Source organism: Nelumbo nucifera, chromosome 1, assembly GCF_055504915.1.
Source record: "Nelumbo nucifera cultivar China Antique chromosome 1, China Antique-T2T, whole genome shotgun sequence".
NCBI classification, from domain to species: Eukaryota; Viridiplantae; Streptophyta; class Magnoliopsida; order Proteales; family Nelumbonaceae; genus Nelumbo; species Nelumbo nucifera.
Window position 1 is genome coordinate 11,033,028 of NC_142649.1, and position 18,533 is coordinate 11,051,560.

General features: G+C 38.1%; 1 protein-coding gene across 1 annotated transcript in view; it reads left to right on the forward strand.

Annotated features, from left to right (window-relative positions):
* Positions 1–15,374, forward strand: part of GLYR1 (glyoxylate reductase 1) — a 52,312-nt gene extending 36,938 nt beyond the window's left edge. Inside the window, exons 6-8 of the mRNA XM_010279557.3 lie at positions 10,848–10,926; positions 11,002–11,172; positions 15,035–15,374. Of these exons, the coding sequence (XP_010277859.1) occupies positions 10,848–10,926; positions 11,002–11,172; positions 15,035–15,124 (340 nt within the window). The 3' untranslated portion in view covers positions 15,125–15,374. The remainder of the gene's footprint in view (positions 1–10,847; positions 10,927–11,001; positions 11,173–15,034) is intronic.
* The last annotated feature ends 3,159 nt before the right edge of the window (positions 15,375–18,533 follow it).

Below are 18,533 nucleotides of genomic sequence, written 5' to 3' on the forward strand. Positions count from 1 at the left end.
GATGGATGCCCTACTAAGGGCATTTATGTAATTGTCTTTATTTTTTACAATAAAAGAATAAAAGAGATCACTAGGGGCTGAAGAGAGGTTTTAGAACTCTCTCTCTTCCTCTTCCCTTTTTTCCATCTCCTTCCTCCTTTACTTTTCTCTCTCCCATCTTCTTCTTCTCTTCTATTTTTCTTTTCTTTATTTAGGTTGTTGCAGGTGTGTTTCATAACTTGGTATCAGAGCGGGTTCTCACCTTCAACATCTTTCTTCTTTTTTAGCCCATACTACAGTATGTATGGAGAACTGATCAGTTGATCAATTAACAGCTTATGTAGCCCAATTAGGAGGGCTTTTCGAGAGGTTTTGTGGAGACTTTCATCCTTAGTTGAAGCCCAAGGTTGGTTCTTGGAGTTTTTTCCTGAAAACCCTAGATAACTAGAGAAATCTTGTTATAGGTCCTAGAGACACTTTGAAGCTGGCGCTTGGGGATCAAAGAGGAGCTCTTTGATTTCTATTAAGGGCAGTTTGTGTTGGATAGAGTTTTGAAACCTCTGGTAGGAGCAGTTGAACTTTCTCTCTTTCTCCCATCCAAATATCAAATTGATTCTAGGTTTGGACATGGGGGGCCTGTGGAGACTCTGTTAGGGGTAGTGACCACTGTGAAGTTGGATGGAACTAATTATTTAGTTTGGTCTCAATCAATTAAAATACATGTTTATAGTAGAGGGAAATGGGGGTACACTACCGGGAGCAAGAAGAAATTGGAGGATGACCCTACTTATGAAAGGTGGATGCAGGAAAACTACATAGTAGTGGGTTGGTCAGTGAACTCTATCCAGCCACATATTAGTCAGCACTACTTGTGGATGGAAACTGCAAAGGAAGTGTGGGATAATGTCATAGAGACCTATGCCCAAAAGCTGAATGTTGCCCGGGCCTACAAATTGAAGAATGATGTGAATAATCTAAGACAGGGGGAGAAGCTTCTAGCCGTCTACTTCTCCATGCTGAAATCTCTTTGGAAGGAGATTGATTTGATGGAGACTATTGTTTGGGGTTGTACAAAGGATGCAGGAACACATAGGAAGTTGGTGGAGAGAAACCGGGTCTCTGAGTTCCTCACTGGACTCAATCTGGAGTATGATATTGTGAGGCAGAATGTTTTGGCAAAGGATAAGGTGACTTTGTCTCAGGCTTATTCTATGGTGAGTAGTGAGGAGAGCAGAGACAGGTTCGGTTTGTAGAGTCTTGACAGTGTGGCTGACCAGAAATAAGAGAAAGAGAAGAGAAGAGAAGAAGAAGAGAGAAGGGAGAAGAGAAGAGAAGAGAAGAGAATTGCAATAGAACAGTGCTGGCGGCGCCAACTTTTATTATATTATATAGGGCTGCAGAAATAAGAAGGGAAAAGACCTTTGTGCCCCTGCTGTAAGTGAGTACAATAACAAACATAACAGAAATAAAAAACGCTTTAACTAGCCAAACAGACCCTAACACAAATAACTAAATTATTTCAACACTCCCCCTCAAGTTGGAGCATAGATGTCAATCATGCCCAATTTGTCACACAAATCATTATGCCGCACATGATGAAGACCTTTGGTGAAGATATCTGCAAGTTGTTTTTCTGAGTTGACATATGGAGTACACACTTCTCCATTTACGAGTTTCTCTCTAATAAAGTGCTTGTCCACTTCAATGTGTTTCGTCCTATCATGCAGGACTGGATTAGCAGCAATATTGATGGCAACTGTATTGTCACAGTAGAGTGACATAGGATTGCTCACTGCAAAACCCAGTTCACCTAACAGATTTCTTATCCACATGATTTCAGAAACCCCATGAGACATCGCTCTATATTTTGCTTCAGCACTACATCTAGCCACCACACTTTGTTTTTTACTTCTCCATGTGACCAGGTTTCCTCTTACGAAGGCACAATACCCACTGGTAGACTTTCGGTCATCGACTGCTCCTGCCCAATCAGCATCAGTATATACTTCCACCTTTTAGTGACCATGTTTCTGGAACAACAAACCAGCTCCAGGAAACTTCTTGAGGTATCTAAGGATCCTCTCTGCAGGTTCAAAGTGAGTTGTCCTAGGGTTGTGCATGAACTGACTAAGGACACCCACTGCATAAGCAATATCAGGCCTGGTCATAGACAAATACAAGAGTCTCCCTACGAGTCTCTAGAACTTCTTCACATTTTTCAAAAACTCTCCCTAACTGTCTCCCAGATAATGATTAGATTCAATTGGTTTTACCCCCAACTTGCCTGTATCTTCTAGTAGATCTAGTACATATTTCCGTTGGGAAATAAATATGCCCTTGTGAGAGCGGGCAACTTCAATTCCAAGGAAATAACGTAAGGGGCCTAGATCTTTCACCTCAAATTGAGTGGCTAAGAATTTTTTTAGTCTCCGTATTTCAGTCTCCCAATCTCTTGTGATCACTATGTCATCCACATACACAATAAGAGCTGCAATTCTCTATTCACCTCTTTTCACAAATAGAGTGTGATCTGACTGGCATTGTTTGAACTCCATCTGTTGAACTACTAAATGGAACTTACTAAACCAAGCCCGAGGTGATTGTTTCAACCCATATAAAGATTTTTTTAACCTGCACACCTTTTGTTCACTACCTTTGGCACAGAAACCTGGAGGTTGGGTCATGTACACTTCCTCTTCCAAGTCACCATTCAAGAAGGCATTTTTGATGTCCAATTGGTGAAGTTCCCAGTCAAGATTTGCTGCCAATGAAAGAAGGATCCTGATAGAGTTCATCTTGGCTATTGGAGCAAAAGTCTCTGCATTGTCCACTCCATATACCTGTGTAAAACCTCTTGCTACCAGTCTAGCCTTGTACCTTTCAACAGTTCCATTAGCCTTGTGTTTCACTGTGAACACCCACTGGTTCCTTCCCTTCAGGAAGGTCCACCAACTCCCAAGTGCCATTTTTGTGTAACGCATCAATTTCTTCCTGCATTGCATCTGTCCATTCAGGTTTAGATAAAGCTTCTGCCACATTCTTAGGAATGGGGACACTGTCCACAAAAGAGAGGAATGCACGGAATGAAGATGAAACGTGATCATAGGACACAAAATTAGAGATAGGATGATTAGTGGTACAAGATCTAACACCCTTTCTCTTAGCAATAAGAATATCAAGATCATTGATGACAGGTGAATCAACATTTAGAGGAACATGCATATCAATAGGAGCAAGTGTACCTGGCTGATGAGACGGATCTGCTTCTGGTGAATCCGATGATGTTGGTTGCATAGTGTTAGGTTCCACAGCTCTTGAACTCTGCTAGCTTTTATGGCAACGATGAAAAGCCCGAAATGGAGGAGGATTGGGTAAAGGAGGTAGTTGAGTTTGAGTCGCCTGTTTCTCCTCAACCCTACTCTCCCACTAAGGAGAAACCGAGAAGAAAGGTTGATTCTCAAAGAAGGGTACGTCAATGGAGACATAGTACTTGCGAGAGGTAGGATCATAGCAGCGATACCCCTTTTGAGATAAAGGGTAACCAAGGAAAACACAAGGAATAGCCCGAGGATCAAGCTTGCCTCGAGTAGGGGACAGGTTATAGACAAAGCAATGACACCCAAAAACACGCATTGGAATGGTGGACAACAGAGTTGTAGGAAACAGAAGCTGATGTGGGGCCTTATACTCTGGTAACCGAGATGGCATACGGTTGATGATGTATGTAGCACACAAAACTGCATCCATCCAAAAACGTTTTGGCACATTCATATGAATTAATAAGCCACGAGCTACTTTGAGAAGGTGACGGTTCTTTCGTTCAGCAACACCATTTTGTTGGGGTGTCCTGGCACAAGAGCTTCGCTGAAGTGACCCACTCGAAGCCAAGAACTCTGTGAGATCACTATGGAAGTATTCCTTCGCATTGTCCGACTGGAAGATATGGATTTCAGTTTGGAACTGAGTGAACACCATGTGTTGAAAGTCTTTCACAATTTTTGGCACTTCATCTCGAGACCGCATAGGGTAAACCCAAGTGTATCTCAGTAATCATCAATCAAGGTAATGAAGTACTTATATCCAGCCTCAGTGGGTAGAGTAACAGGGCCCTAAACATCAGAATAAACAATATGAAATGGAAATTCAGATCTTTTATTTCTCAAAGGTAAAGAACTTCTACAATGTTTACTCAATTGACATGTCTGACACTGTAACTGACTCATTGACAAGGACTCAAACAACTTTGGGAACATAACTTTTAATGACTCAAAAGAAAGATGACCTAGACGACTATGCCATAAATAGGCTTGACTCTCACTTGACAAACTCATGGACTCTGTAGCCCCAAAACCAGCTTTATTCTCCAACACGTAGAGACCATCCACCATGCTTCCTCTACCAATTGTCTTCCCCGAGGCCAAATCTTGAAACACACATGAAGACGGAAAAAAAGTGATTGAACAGTTCAAGGAGTGAGTTATACTACTAACGGACAACAAATTAATAGGTATTTCGGAACATGCAGTACATTAGAAAGGATAAGGCCGAGTGGGAGAGGTATGGTACCTTGGCCAGCTATGGTAGAGAAAGAACCATCAACAAGTCTCACCTTATCTCTCCCAGAGAGAAGGTTATATGTCTGAAATAAATTTGACTTACCGGTCATGTGGTTTGAGGCTCCGGAGTCAATAACCCAAGGAGAATCAGTGGTATGAGATGACACATGGAAGGCAGTGGCAGCCTTACCTGATGTAGATGCGAAAGAGGTAGAGGGAGTTGGACCAGAATCCATCTGGCGGAGAGTCCTACCATACAATTCCAAATGGTCACGAAAGGAGTTGATAATTTCTTCCTTAGGGTCAGAACTGGGATGCCTCTCCTGAGTTACCAATGGACTAGTCTCTGTCGACGCCATATTAGCTGAGTTATACTTTTTCTGATTCTGCTGGCTTGGTTTCTTGCCGTGATCAGGTGTTGACTTCTTACCCAAATCTTGTGCCCATTTAGGTTTTCCATGGAAATCCCAACATGTATCTCTCGTGTGTCGTGTCTTCTAGCAGTGAGTGCACCAAAGTTTACTCTTATCATCTGTTATTTTCTGAGAGTCACCTTTCTTAAAAACACCTCCGACATTTGTATCTGAATTTCACCGGACAGTTAGGGCAATTGACTCCCCCTCTACACAATTCATCACACTTCTTCTACTCTCTTCTGACTGTACTAAGGCATACACCTCCTGAATTGATGGCAAGTCTTTACTACCCAAAATCTGCACCCTGATGGACTCATATGAAGGATTCAGCCCTAGGAGAAAGGCAAAGACCCGTTGCTGAGATACAAGTGACTTGTACGCCTTTGCATATTCATCACACTTCCAATTCACATTCTGGTAGTGATCAAGTTCTTTCCATATCGATGTCAAATCAGAATAGTACATCGAGAGACTCCTCTCCCCCTGCTTGCAAGTAGAAGATTCAGCTTGCAGTTGATATATCTTGGCATAGTACCTCTGCTCTGAATAGGTGGACTTTGCTTGTTCCCATATCTCACAAGCAGTTTTAGCCCACATAAAAGTCTTCCTTACCTGTGGCAGCATGGAAACCAAGAGCCATGACATCACCATACTATTCTCTTGGTTCCACTTATCATATTCAGCACTTCCGTACTTCGGTTCCTTCACTCTCCCATTGATGTATCCTATTTTCCCCCTAGCAGTGATGTAGAGTTTTATTCTCCTAGACCACTCAAGGTAGTTCAGACCATCAAAGGGAATAACAGCCATGGGGAAACTCATATCCATTCCCCCACTCACTCCATTGTGGCTCCTTGGAATCTCTGAAGTAGCAGAATTCTCAGACGACATGGTCAAAACAGACAATCAGTCCCAAACACCAGAGTTAGGATCCCTCCTTACTCCAAAACAAATTGCTCCACACACGTACTCCGTCCACACCCACACACTTGGGTTTGAAAACAGTCTGAGCACAAACAGTACCAATTTCAGGACAAAAAGAGGCAAGATTTGGCAGATTTCAGACTTGTACGGTTTAACAGTCCCAACGTACCAGCCTTCCAAAATTTCTAAGAACATTAATCAGCAGGAGAGATCCTTAACACTTATAATCAAGCCAAAAAATTGAGATAACAGGTCATCCTTGACCTACAGTCACCTTAACACAGGAACAGGATCACACGATCCCAAAAAACAAGAGATATAAACCTCACAAAGGTCTGACAGCATTCAGCAGCCCAGATTCATTTGGTTTTTTCACTTGGTACATGACCAAGGAGGGTAAGGCAGAGAAAAAAGGAAGGACTGTACCGGTTGTAGATCTGTTTTCTTTAGCCCAGATTCAGATCTCTGTTCCGCCCAGATTCAGCAAGTTGGAAAAGGAAGGAAGCTTGTTCGATATGTTCTCTCAGTCAGTATTCCCGCTCTGATACCATCTTGAAAGTGTGGCTGGCCAGAAATAAGAGAAAGAGAAGAGAAGAGAAGAAGAGAGAAGGGAGAAGAGAAGAAGAGATTGGCAATAGAACAGTGCTGGTGGCGCCAGCTTTTATTATATTATATAGGGTGGCAGAAATAAGAAGGGAAAAGACCCTTGCGCCCCTGCTGTAAGTGAGTACAATAACAGACATAACAGAAATAAAAAATGCTTTAACTAGCCAAACAGACCCTAACACAAATAACTAAATTATTTCAACATAGAGCTACAAGTTGATCACTATGCTAATGCCGGGATGAAGCCGAAGGTCAACACTGGGAAGAATGATGTTATCTCTGAGTACTACAAGAAACCTAAACATGCTAAAGACGCCTATTGGAAGCTGCACCCAGAGCTTATACCTACTAGACTCAAGAAAGAAAACAATGGAAAATGATTGAGAATGAAAAAGGTGGAAATGCAAATGTAGCCACTTCCTCAATGAGTGAACAGGGGCAGAATGGTGAGAAGTCAGTAGGAGAGCAACTTGCAGTTGCTAGGGCTGAATATGAGAAGTATGGCCGAATAATCAGTCATTTGGAGTCTACAACATCTACTTCATCAGAGATAGTTCCTTCCTTTGCATATGCACACTTGGGTATTCATTCCACTGCAAATCATGCTTCTATTTTCAGGTACTCATAAAATCCCTTGGGTAGTTGATTCTGGTGCCTTTAACCACATGACTAGTGTTTCACACTTGTTCATCTCTTACTAGCTCCTTTCTGGTTGAGACAAAATATCCCTTACTGATGACTCTCTTGCCCCTATCAGAGGAAAGGGAGATCAAGACATCACATGCCTTGACCTTATCATCTATTCTTCATGTGCCTAAACTTAATACCAATTTTCTTTTAGTGGGGGTAGCCGAGGCTACCCAAAAGATGTATTTGCTTTTTTTTATTCTAATTTAATAAAATTCTTTCCTGGTGCTGATAAAATAACAAAAAAACAGATGCCACATCAGCAGGAGGTTATAGCAGTTCAACAACCTGAGAATCAAGACCGTTAGACTCTGTAACTTTCAAACTGAATGTAAACTTGATATAATTCAACTATAAATAGGAGAAGCTAGTAATATTTAAGTTGTCTTGCATGCTTTTTCATTCCCTTCTTCTAAAAATGGTGAGGAGAGAGTACCCTCTCAAAGAGGTTCTTGAGTTGCATAGGATCCCAACAAAATACTTGGGAAATTTCTACATATTTGATAACCTGAGATGAGTCTTCCCTCCACAGATTTCTTAGTTAGTGTAGCCAAGGCTTCTGCCACAAATAAATAGAAGGAGGCAGAGGGGGTCTCCCTGTGTTAGTCCGCTGGAGCTATTGAAGTGACCTTTTGGAGCCCCATTAACCAAGATGTCATAGGTGGGGGTAGTAATGCAAACTTTGATCAATCTTCTCCATTTGCTGCCAAAGTTCATTCTCTCTAAGAGAGTCAAGGAAAATTGCTCCTTGATGGGAAGAAATGGTACTATGGAACACCTGTTTGAATTTGGTGGCCAGAACCCTGGCAAGGATCTTGTACTGCACAGAAGGCTTATAGACCTATAGTCTTTGATTTCCTATGTCCCTTTTTTCGGGTACTAAAGCCACGGTGTTATTTAGACATCTTTCAAACGAGTCATTGCTATGAAAATTAGCTAGAGCTTGAATCAAACCTGTTTTGATGGTCTCCCAACAGCTCTTCTAAAAGTCGAGGCTGAAGCCACACCTGGGTGCTTTATCACCATCAAGGCTTTTGATTGCTTCCAGCACTTCATTTTCTACAAATGGAGCCCCAAGAGCTGCCTTCTGAATAGTGGAGATTTTTTGGAACTGCAAACCATCAAGAGTGGTCCTCTTTGCCGATTCTTCTTTGTAAAGGTTTTCGTAGAAATTCACCAGTGTTCTTTACAGAACCCAAGTCTTCAACCAGCCTATCATTGCAGCTGATTCTTGAAATCAGATTTGCTCTTGCTATGGCATTAGCTAATTTGTGAAACAAAGCTGTGTCGTTGTCTCCCTCTTTCAGCCATGTTATGCGTGCGGGCCTGCTGTCCTCATTTGGTTTCCTCCTTGTAGGAAATTGAGTCAAAAAGATTCTTTATGTTGGTTCTTGATTGCTTTTCCTAAGGGAAATACACCGTATCTCTTCTTTTTTGTCAATTTCCTGGATAGTTTTTAAACAATCTTCTTTCTGTTTTGATAAGGAGACCAGATTGGAATTCTTCCATGTCTTAATATCCCTTTTGGGGAACTGCAGCTTCTTAGCTAGGATATGGGAGCTACTGCCTTGAACATTATAGGAATTCCACCATTCTTAATTTTTTCTTTAAAGCCATCTTCCAGCCAATGCTTTTCAAATTGGAATGGGCCAGGAGCTCTTAAGAATGAGCCTTCAATCAGAATGATGGGTGAATGATCAGAAAGAGGCTTAGGGAGTGTTAGAGCACAAAAACTTATTCGGGACCTCACTTAACAGCCTAAGATTTTAGGTTGAATGGTTCTTTGACATGGTATTAGACCCTGTTTGACCAAGTGGTCTAGCATTCGATCCTCATTGCCGCCATTATAATTAATTAAATTTCAGCACAAGGTAGGTGGCGCTGTGCTTGTCCACGCTTCAAGCCCAATGGGCCTTTGCGTGAAGGGACATGTTAGAGAATGAAACCTATTCAGGACCTCATCTAACAGCTTAAGCTTTTAGGTTGAATGGCTCATTGACAGGGAGGACTTCTTGATGAGAGGCAGGGAAGTGGTCCTCCTAGTCTGCAGAGATAAGGAAGCAGTCAAGCTGAACAAGGGTAGGGTCCTCCTAATTATTGGTCCAAGTATATACTTGGTACCCTTCAAGAGGAGATCTAGGAGCTCATGATTGTTGATAAAAGATGCAAATCCTTGCATGCTGGAGGTGATTCTAGACCCACCCTTTTTATCAAAAAGTAAATCTGACAATGTTGATGTCTCCTCCAATATACCAGGAAAGAGACCATTTTGTTTTTTATGCTATCAAGTTCTGCTCAGAGCCAGTATCTTTTAGCATTCTTGTTAGGGCCATAGACAGAAGTGACAATACCACAACTCAACAGTAACTGAGAAGCCACCAATCCAATGTGAAAATTTTGCAGCTTTTATGTTGTCCCAAATAATCTTAAGGCCACCTGTCAAACCTGTTGCAGACTTGTAGCACCAGTCAAAGCTTTTGCCACCCCAAATACTGCAACATAAGGAAGCCGAGGCTGCTGCAGCTTTGTTTCTTAAGAAGATGAATACCCGGCTGCCACTTGTGCAGAAAGGAACCAATGGCCAATCTGAGGAAAGACCTCTGACATTCCAAGAGATGATTTTGCAGCTTGCCATTGAATTTCTTATTGATTTTTATTCTATTTTGGGGCTAGGGATAAAAAATTATTTATATCTTTATTGCCTTTTTAGTGGAAATTTTGCTGTTTGATATCCTATCTGTAATAACTAGGCTTTAGGTATTCAAAATGTCTTTGTTTTTTATTTCTTTTAAAAGTTGATAGACCATTACTAGTGCACAAGCACCAATAAAAGTAATTTATAAGTTAATAGACCAATTAAAGTGTAAAAAACATAAATAATGTACTGAAAGTAACAAAAGAAAACTTATAAAAGGTCACAGTTAGGCCAAGACACACCAGGCATGTGCCCTTTCAAACGGGGCATTGCTTGGATTCAGGTAAGGTACATGCCTTAAAATGCGCCTCATTTGTGTGTAGATGCACCTTTTAAAACACTTCCAAGGCATTGGGATTCATTCACCACAAGCACAATATGCAAAAAAGAAAAAAAACTGAAAAATCATTCCAATATCTGTCTCCATGCTTTCACACTTTACACACTTGAATTACAGAATTGTCACTATCATAAGAAAACTCTAACTCTAATAAAATTTGCTTTACTTTCTTAAAAAAAAAACTAGCTATGGACAGACAAATCAAACTACTAGGCCATACCCATCTCCACCAACATGTAAATTGACCAAAATACCCCCACAGTCCAAAATCATAAAAATTACATTAAAATTCAGAAGTTTCCAGTTTTGACTCTTTGTCTCTTGCACCACTCTTATTCTGAGTAAGGACAGAACTACTGCAGTTAAGCACTCTCAACATCCATCAGCATATTGTCATCTAGTGTCTACTACAGTAAGCTATTTTCTATTCTAGGTTATGCTTCAGGGTATAGTTGGAGAGATATATCTTAGTGGAAAGATAATTTTGATGTGGTGTGCAATTGTGCTGTTTATTGCATACCAAAGATATAGAGATATATCTGACTAGAAGAAATCTGATGTGGGAACTCAAGTGCATAAACATGTACTTAGATTTGGATGGTAAAGTTTCATTTATTAAAACTTAAGTGCTTGGGTTTGTACAGTATGATGAATGCATTTTCAGAGGGACTTGTCCTGGCTGACAGAAGTGGACTGGACCAGCAAACCCTTCTTGATGTATTGGTAAGAAAGTAGATACTATGCTATTTTTAGTTGTCATGAAGTTAAATTCAACTATAATTTCCCCCTCTGTTGTAGGACCTTGGTGCCATTGCTAATCCAATGTTCAAGCTTAAAGGACCTGCTATGGTACAGAACAATTACCCCCCTGCTTTTCCTCTAAAGCATCAGCAGAAGGATATGAGATTGGCCCTTGCCCTTGGGGATGAAAATGCAGTATCAATGCCTGTAGCCGCTGCATCTAATGAGGTATGCTCTCAACTATATCTTTATCTGAATTCTGAACAGAGACAGGCACTTTCAAGATTTTGCCAAGGTGAAAACATAAGTCACGTACCCACCCTAGTGATAATATAAAGCAAGTGAAAAAGGAGATATCATAAATAGTATGAAAGTATTAGGATGCAAAGAAAGAGCTTTTAGACCCAGAAAAGAACCTTCTAATCCAACTTCAACACCCAAAATGAGAAATTAATGACATACAAAATTCCTATGCTTGAGTACAAATATTTCATCTTTAATTTCTACATTTGTGCCTCTTTTGAAATGTATCGTCTTATATTTCATTAATATGTTTGTCGTTAGTGAATCTATATGACTACAGCAATCAGTCAAATTAGCTATATAGTCAGATGGGTATGCCTTTGGAAAGAATTTTCAGGTTTTAAATGGAAAATTTTCAGCAATAGGTGGAGTAAAATCATTTGGCGGAACAGGATTCATGTAGCTGAATTTAGTTGGAACTTGGAAAGATCATAGTTGCATTCATTTTAAAGTAAATTTGGTTCTTTATTTCCTACATTTTGTTTCATAAAACATGACCAAACTAATACCTATCACATAAAATTTTCTTCTTTTAGTTTGATCTGTATCCATTGATTAAACAATACTTACATATAGGCATTTCCTTCTTCCACTCCACTCTAATTCTATGGGAAAAATAATTGATTTTGGGTATTTTCCTTTTCATTAATAATAACTTTTTCTTTACTTTTATTTCTTTATAGGAGAATTATATTTATGCTTACTCATTTGTAATTGCATAGTTGCTGTGGAGAGGTAAGACAGTTTACCTCTCCCAATCCTGTAATTATTCTTTTATAAAGTTGATGAATTTCAGCTATTGATAAAAAAATTATATTTATGCTTATTTAAAACATTAAGATTTTTGAAATCCTTTCTTGAATTCAGATTTGCATTTGTAAATTCTCTTTTGACATCTGTAACTAGTTAATCAAAACTATCATCCATCCACAAACAACCTAGATAGAGGGATGTCGTCTTCATGTATGAAGTATCCATAATTGAAACAAGGGTGACCTCTGGCATACTGAAAACTCATTGTTTCTACATTGATTGTTCCCTCTCACTTTAAATACTGCTCTTAGGTATGCCCTTGTGTCAAAAGATTCAAAACATTTTTGTCAAAATGCCTTATTAAATAATACCCAAAAAAAAATAAAAATTTTGAGGCCCTTATCTCTTCATATGACATCTAAGCAATATGGATCAGGGACTCAAGTTCTCTCTTTTCTCCTTTGTCAGTTCTTTCCCAAGGACCCAAGTAAGACTGGATTCATTGTTTGTTTCTTTAAAAATGGGTCAAATTGATTTTCTGAAACTTTATTTATTTCCACTCTCTACATCATAATTCTAATTCCATGATTGTGCATTGCCACTTGCATTTTCAGCCTCCTTAAAGCCTTTTGAAAGTCATAATTAATGATGATAAATTAATGTTGCCTACATTTACAAATATCTGTTGGAATATCCTAAGGTCCTAAGTCTTTATGTGCTTTGTCTTAGAGAGTGCCCTTAACTTCAGATATTTTTATGATATCTAATATCATTAAGTATAATGCTACATAGAGAGCTAATAATTTATATCTTGGACTATTTTGAGGTATAATACTTAATTTATTTATTTTGGGGGTGTAGGGGCACAAAAACTATTTGGAAACTTGTTACTTTGAAATAACCTCATTTTTTTATCTTTGAATAATAAATAAGATAAGAACGTGACAACATACTATTTTCAATATTATGCACCTTCATTTTGAAAAATTAGGTCATGCCAAATAACATAAAAAAAAGAACAGATTTAAGTTATTAAAGTGACACTACACGAAAAGGGCCTTAAGTTTGTAGAAAATTAAAAATATGTTCAAAAGTAAATTGTATAAGAATATACTCATCTAAATTATATATTTGGAGTAAAAAAAACTCATTAGTTCATTTTAACATTCAATTATCTTTGCAAGGTGCTAGCTAGCTGGTTGGTAAGGTCTCCTGCTGGTTGTAGCGGAGACTTGGATTGAATTCTGCCTGCACCTGGGTTGGGGGATGGGCTACCCCCGTTCAAAAGAAATCAAAAAAATATTCATTCATCTTTATCTAGAAATTTAATTTGGTGCATGTACATGTTTCCAGTGTGATCAATGGGTACTTGAACGTCTGTTGGATTTAAAAATTTGCTTGATTTAAATCAGTGTGAACAAAAAGGGAGGTAGAAATTAAAGGTCCGTTTGGTTCATAGTCAGAATCAGAATGGTCTGTTTCCATAGTCTGTTTGGTTCAGACAGGAATCGGAATGGGAGTTGGAATCAGCTGGAGTGGGATTTCATTCCCAAGGGAGGGGGAGGGAATGACCATTCCCTCAAATAGGGGAATGCCGTTCCAGACCCCTATTTCTGTGAATCCTCATATGTAGTCGTTTCTCCTCTCTCTCTCTCTCTCATAGTAAGCCAATTGTCTAATCATCATAGGATCACCATTAGTTCTTTTAGGAAAAGATTTTTAAAAAATTTTGATGATTTTAAGGAAATATTGGAAATTTCAATGATATTCTGAAATCTTAAAGCTTGAATTATTATTTATCAATGAAATTTGAAATATTTCCGATATATTGACAATGTATCGGAGATATGTAGGGATAGCAATGGGCAGGTTTTGTAAATTCTAGATCCTCCCTAGCTTCCCAAACCTTCCAACCAATACCCTTCCCAAAGTCCACAGCAGGTTTGGTTTTCTGAATCCAAACCCTCCCCACACATGAAAACGCAAAACTCTACCCTCCCCGCATTTGAAGGTGGGTGGGTCAGGTCCAGAACTTGCATCTAATTTCCTGTAATATATAAGCAATAAACAAGCAAAGTAACATGAATAAACATCAAATTTCCAATTATTTGATTGAAACATGTAGAAAAAAAATAAACTATCAATTATCCTTCACTTAAGATTCAAAACATTATTAAATTCACATGAATTCATATGCCTTATAAGCACTAGGAGTATTTTAGTAAATTCAATATATGGGTTGGGGAGGGTCTGATTTAGCATAATATTGTAGTACCCTACTGGTACCTGTATGGGTTGTAAAACCTAAAAACCCATTCCTGCCTCAAACTTCATTTTTCAAAAAAAAAAAAAAATGGCCCTTACGGAGCAGGTACCCACTGGATAGAAGTCTTGGGGAGGAGCTAAGGGTCTTCAGCAACATAATCTGGTGACTTTGCTGAGGCTTAGAAGTCTTTGGGAGCTGTAATCTTGATGTATTTTATTTGCTTGTGCCCAGCCAGGGACCTTAACCTTTTTCCAAAAAAAAAAAGGTTTGTATTGCTCCTATTGAAATGAGGAGATTCCGCCAAATATCGTTGATATTTTACACCTGTGCCACTACGTTCCATTGTTTTGGGCTGCAAAAAAATTGAAGTTATGAGTACTTATGTAATGTCCCTAAATAAATCCTGAAATTCTTGAGCTTATCTTCTGCAAACCATTTAGGTTTGCCTTTTATGATCATTCAAGATTTACATATGATCAATCTAAGCACGTGCAGGCATGGAAAAATATTATAAACAATTTTATTTCTGACACTATTAACTTTGATGTATGTCAATTGCAGTCAGCCCATATAAGCACATGAGTTTGCTGTTTTGGGGCCAGTTTGCTTCATTGTGGAAGAGTAGATATGCCTTGTAAAGATAAAAAAAATTGCCCCAAATGATGTTACATGACTGGTTTCTGAGAAAGGGTTTGCACAAATGGTCTCCATATGGAAACTACTTGATGATTGACACATGATTTTTTTTCTTTTTCTTCTGTCATGTAGGCATTCAAGAAGGCTAGAAGCCTGGGCTTTGAGGACCATGATTTTTCAGCTGTTTACGAGGTAGTAAAGGCTCCTGAACATTCAGCATAGCCAGTTGACAAGCATGGTCTGGTACAAAACAAGGGATAGACATGCCCCGGCAATCATGTCTAAAAACTGTACATCCCTTAGTGTTTAGTGAATTGAACACCGTTCAACAAGCTGGAGGTACTGAAATTGATTTATACCCACATATATGGAAGGTCAGGTGATTTATGCAATATATATATAGCTTGAATGTTGGCAGCCCACTATTAGATAAAAATTTCATCTAGCTGGATTGATTGGGTCTTTTGGGAAATCTTTAAGGTATACCATTTTGTTTGAAGTTTGAACAATCAAATTCTAGATCAAATGGTCCATCCTTGACCAACCTTCAGTCCATTTCATACAAAATTGCTCTACAAAATGAACTACAATAATCAAGAATTCAAGATGCAAAGAACACACTCCACACATTTGGAAAAGAGTCTAGTTCACCAATAAGTGAAGTATTTCTACTACCCTTTAATGGTTCAATGTTATATTTGTTCCCATCTTGCTTTTATCAGCTTGTGTGCGTGTAAAATCTTTGGTTTCTGTACCAAGTTGGGCACTAGGCTTTTTGTCTTAAAGGCATACCCATTCACCATCTTCCCAAAGAAATTTTTCTAAGCGTCTTACTCGAGGAAAATCAGTTTGCTTGGGAAAAGAAGGTTATGCTAATAATATGTGAAATAAGACACTATTGTTTCCATGGAGCCATTGATCTTTCACCTGTCACCCCATAAAACTCATTTTCATCTACAGAGAAAATTAGGGTATAAGAAAAATTCCGTTTGACCCTTTGGACGGTTTTGGTTTCTTTGAATACTGATCAGTACAGTAGAATAATTTCTCATCCACTAGGTACAATAGAAAAAACAGCCAAGGCACTTTGAATAAGGCCTAAATGAAATGATCTCATTCTGGCCTTGGGTCAATATAGAAGGCCCAAATTTACTATTTAAAGTAGAGAAATTTCCATTAGATAAGATAGAAATGAGGTCATTTCAGGATGTTTGGCATAAAGTTATTTAGTGGAAATTAGGAATCGTGAAATCTCCAAAATGTAACGTTTTTTATATTTAAGGCCGCCTCCCCTCCCACGAAGTTGAGGTTGAAAAAGAAATGAACTCATTCTGGTTTCTTACTTTTTTCTTAAGTCACAACTGATAATTCCACCATTTTCACACTTGTGAATCTGATACTTAATTTTCTCTAATTTCCAATAAAATGAAACAAAGCAAGATGGTTATAATCCTTTTTTACATGATTTTTGAGGAAGCTGATATGGAAGATAGGGCCAATGCGATTGTGGATCTTGATGCTAAAATGGGACAAGTGGCAAGTTATGAGGCCCTGGATCTATCTAATACTATAGAGTGGTGTTTGGTATCGTGACAGTTTTCTCAAGAATCGTTTGCACTTTTATTCAACATCAGTATCATGTAGGCATTTCAACCTTACCTAATGTTACCTTTTGTTTGGTTGGATTGTTTTAAACTGTGTCTCGGCTTTTCTCTCTGTTTTGGTCAAAGTAACTTCAAGTGAAAATGTCTTTTTTGTGTTCCTTGCTCCGAGGGAGCGTTTTAAGCTTCATGTCTTATGTGGCACTTAATAGCACCTAACTGGAATAGGCAACAATAAATAAACGAGCTTTGGGAGTTATGTGTACCCATCACCCAAAATTTAGCCTCAGAAATGCAAAAAAAGGGTTTTCATCTAGAGTTTATTTTCACTCGTTCCATGAAAGACGCAAGTAACCTTCCAAGCACTCCACTTATAGTCTTGTAACTAGGGGTGTAAATGGATCGAATTCGATACGGATCAGGCAATATCTGAATTCAAATCTGATTATAAAATTTGACATTTGAATTTGATTCGAAATCCAATGGATATCGAAAATTAATATTTGAATTTGAATTCGACTAATTAATTATTTTAGGTAATTAATAAATATATAAAATAAATATTTATTTATATAAAGTATGTAAATATATAAATTATTTATGTAATTTAATTATTATATATATAAATTATATAAAACATTTACAAATTTTATATATTATATATAAGAATTAAATAATCGGTCGAACTCGGATATTTATCGAATCGAATCAGGTCATATCCGAATTTGACCGATTAGATATTCAAATTTGATTCGATTATGTCAAATCTCGAATTCGGAATCGGATTTTCGAATACCGTTGACACCCCTATTTGTAACCAGCATGAAGACTTCAATTTTTTTTTTTTTCAGGCTGATGTTCTACTCGATTAGATGTTCATCAATGGAGTCCTTTATCATGTAAGGAGCAAACAGAAAGGTTTGTCAAGCTTAAGTTTGCCAAATGGATTTCCCCCACCCACCAATCATGTAAGAGCAATTCTACCTCTAATAAATTTTAAGGTGGCCATCCCTTCACCTCCAAAGCTCCAAATTGTAATACATATTAAGGATCTATTCTCACTATCATGGTTCAAAGTACTGGGATTTCAGGCTGATGTTTTAGGGTGAAGAATGTTGGAAATGGTTCTTATATTTGAACACAAAAACACTCCTGAAATCCATGTAAATAACATCTCGGTGGATTTAAAAATCATACTTAAGATGTGTATTGATACATTGCCATATTTTGAACCTTATTCACTATTGCTTTTTATATGTAAGGTGATGATATTATCTATCCAAATACTCTGATACCAAAATATAAATTACACCCTTATGGGGGCATTCTTTTTCTGGATTTTGAGAGGGGGGATTTTCAGGTTTATGTGGAGACCGTTGAAAGTTTATTGTCATTGCCTTATTTATATGGGAAATAAAATAACATGGATAAATGCAGTTACCCGAATAAGTCTTTCCCTGGAAAACACTTACACCCGGGTAAGTGACTTGCCGAAAAGCAAACGGGGCATAAGATGGATACTTATAGAAGCAATTTTAAATACTCTAGTAGAGAGTAGAGATTAATTTCCCTCAAAAAGTCATACTTGTTACATCCATGAACATGACATGATTAAGACCAAACACCCGGAGCCTTTCAGAGAGCCGCTATGTGCAAGCATGAAGACAAATTGCTTTTGCGTGTGGAAAACCTAAATCTTATTATACTAGTTTATATATACATAGATACATATATGCATCGCATTTAGCTAATAAATAATGGAGGAGGGTGAAAGCATTTATTAATTAGGGTCAAGAACTGACATCCTTCTCTTTTTAAAATTTAGTAAAATTATTAAGGGAGATAATAAATTTAATCTAATCACTAGACAATGAATTGTTCTATTTTAAAACTGTTCTGGAATTGGAACTGCTATGGCCACCAATTTCAGGGTTAGTGGTTCAAACCCATTGGTTCGAACGAATTAGTCAATGGTGTTTTTTTTTTAAAAAAAAAAAGGCCAAAAACCATTATTTAGATGAAACAAGTTG